At 38.8% G+C, this 2,496-nt stretch overlaps 1 protein-coding gene across 1 annotated transcript; it reads right to left on the reverse strand.

Moving 5' to 3' along the window:
- Positions 1-510: 510 nt before the first annotated feature.
- LOC123912968 (protein MAIN-LIKE 1-like) lies at positions 511-1,641 on the reverse strand. Its single transcript, XM_045963565.1, has 4 exons — positions 1,387-1,641; positions 958-1,206; positions 637-906; positions 511-528 (listed from the first exon to the last, which is right to left on the reverse strand). The coding sequence occupies exons 1-4, from the start codon at positions 1,639-1,641 to the stop codon at positions 511-513; spliced, it is 792 nt and encodes a 263-aa protein (XP_045819521.1).
- Between the last annotated feature and the right edge of the window lie 855 nt (positions 1,642-2,496).

Consider the following 2,496-nt stretch of genomic DNA (forward strand, 5'->3'; position numbering starts at 1 on the left):
CAAATAGGTATAATGTCGTTTTCGTCACGTTGGGTAAACCTAGTAAGACTTTCTTTCCTATGATGACTTCATATTCCTCTTCAGCAAGGTTTTTTTTTGTATTGGTTTTGTCGATGGAAATCATTGGGTTCCGGTAAACATGTCAAAGGGGTTTCCGTTGCCCGAAGTTACAGCTGATTGGAAGAAATTTTGTTCACGTGATGCAAGGTCTTGGATGTCAAACTTAAACGGACGGCTACAATATTGGCAACTTCTAAATCCTCCGGTGAAACCTCCTAGTGGTGTTATGTCTGTTGAATAATTTTTAATTTTATGTCAATTAATTAAATATTACATATTTTTAATTGTTTATTTTATGTCAAATATTTATATTACTTATGTTTTGTCAAATATCTAAATTTGTTATTATGAACAGTCAATAAAGTGCAATGCCTACTATAGTAACGTTCATTGTGTCAAAAAATAATGTATTGAAGTACAAAAAAACATTTGATTGATAAAGTTCATAATCTAAATAAAGTACACAATCTAGTAAAAATAGTTCAACAAAGTACACAATCTAAAAATAAAAGTACATAAACTAGTGTTAAAAAAAAACATTACAATAACACGGACCATCCAGTGCAAAAAACAAACGGGTGCATCTTCTGCTGGTGCATCGTGTACTGGTGCATCTGGTGCAGGTGCATATTGTGGAACTGGTGGTGCTCCATGTGGTCCATCAACAGGGCGACACATTCTAGGATGTGATGCCCTATAGTACCAGGACAAGTAATCAGGTGCAGTCTCATAAGCATATGTCACTGGACGTGTCGACTGAAGGATCCGATCAACGGACGCGTGATAACCAATCCAGTCGCTATCAATAGCAGCATAGGCAGGAGCTAGAGGTGGTGGTGGTATATACTATACATATCCAAACTGCCTAATACACCTCTCGGGCAAGTAAGGAACTACCGTGCACCCACGCAGATAACCACTATACAGAGTAATCAGATCAAAAGGAATGCTACCTGTATGAATCTCAAACGGACGCCATATCACGTCATCAGGGGTCAGTGCATCCAAAATAGGTCGATACTCGGGAAGCTTGGTCTTCCCCTGCTTATACATCCACCGCATACCTCGAGGAAAGCTAGGATCATCACAATTAAGTCCCGACGCAGCCCGCCTACCAAGGGTAGGAAAATACTCGTGAATCCAACCCTGTTACGAAAAAGAAAAAAATTAAATTACGCAACAAAGAAAAAACAAAATTGTTAACAACACAACAAAGAGAAAAAAATTAAATTACGCAACAAAGATAAAAAAAAATTACACAACAAAGAGAAAAAAAGTTTAATTACGCAACATTTAAATTATGTCTTTGTAGTGAGTGTCACATACCTGAAGAAGTGTCGCATACCCTGCAAGGGCCCTTGTAGAAAACATGGATGCATCGTTCAAGTTATCGTATAAACAAACCAATGCAACACTGGCCCAGAAAAATGTATGGCATGTAGACAAATCACTAAACCTAACTAGCCATTTGGCATCCACACGTGTGTAACTCTTGTCATCCAGAATGGTACATCCAACCAACATCAACATCCATGCCCTGGCTGCGCAGTCATATCTCCCGTACAAATTGGCATTCCTCATATAACTCTCATATAGCCACTGTTGTGAAAAATAACCACCCCTCTGCGCTACAGTCTCTCCCAATGCAAACTCATAGTCCTCCCCCTAACAGAAAGATGCAGAAGACATGCCACATCGTCCAGAGTAATAGTCATCTCGCCGAACGACATGTGAAATGACGATGTCTCAAGGTGCCACCTCTCAACAAATGCGGATATAAGCTGCGGATCGGTAAGTTTCAAGCTAGTCCGCTCAAACCAGCACAACCCCGAAATATTCAACCACCCTTGAATAAGGTCAGGATGGTGATCAGGAACCCTGCCAGTTAGCTTTTTTCCTAAAGATGCTATTCGTAGCTCAATTTTGTCACATACGACACGTTCCTACATATATTTAAAAAAATACATTGTGAATAATAAATTAGACCGGATAATTGGATGCATACCATAAGACATTGAAAATGAACTATAATAATATTTCAACACTAAATTTGTATGCAAAATAAGGATTTAACAATTGTAACGAGAGTATAAACAATACAAATTAAAAAAAATTTGATCAATATAACTTAACAAATAATAACAAAACAAACAAAGTATTACTTGACCAAACCATACATAACGAGCAACATGCTGCTCATATCGAGTTAAAAGACTCGTATCGATCGACCCTCCAGGCCAACCCTACTGCACAGCCTGCTGCTCAGGTACTGCCGGCAAAGGCTCATTGTGTTCCGGCTCCCCTTGATGTTGCCGAGACTCTCCACGTCATCTGTTATGCCTAATTCTATCGTCTGATCCTCTAGTGCGCACCACTGAAAAAAAAATAATTAAAAAAATCAATGTGAACCGGTACACTTTGAAAAAAGTGTACCGA

This window comes from Trifolium pratense, linkage group LG1, assembly GCF_020283565.1.
Source record: "Trifolium pratense cultivar HEN17-A07 linkage group LG1, ARS_RC_1.1, whole genome shotgun sequence".
Lineage (NCBI taxonomy): Eukaryota > Viridiplantae > Streptophyta > Magnoliopsida > Fabales > Fabaceae > Trifolium > Trifolium pratense.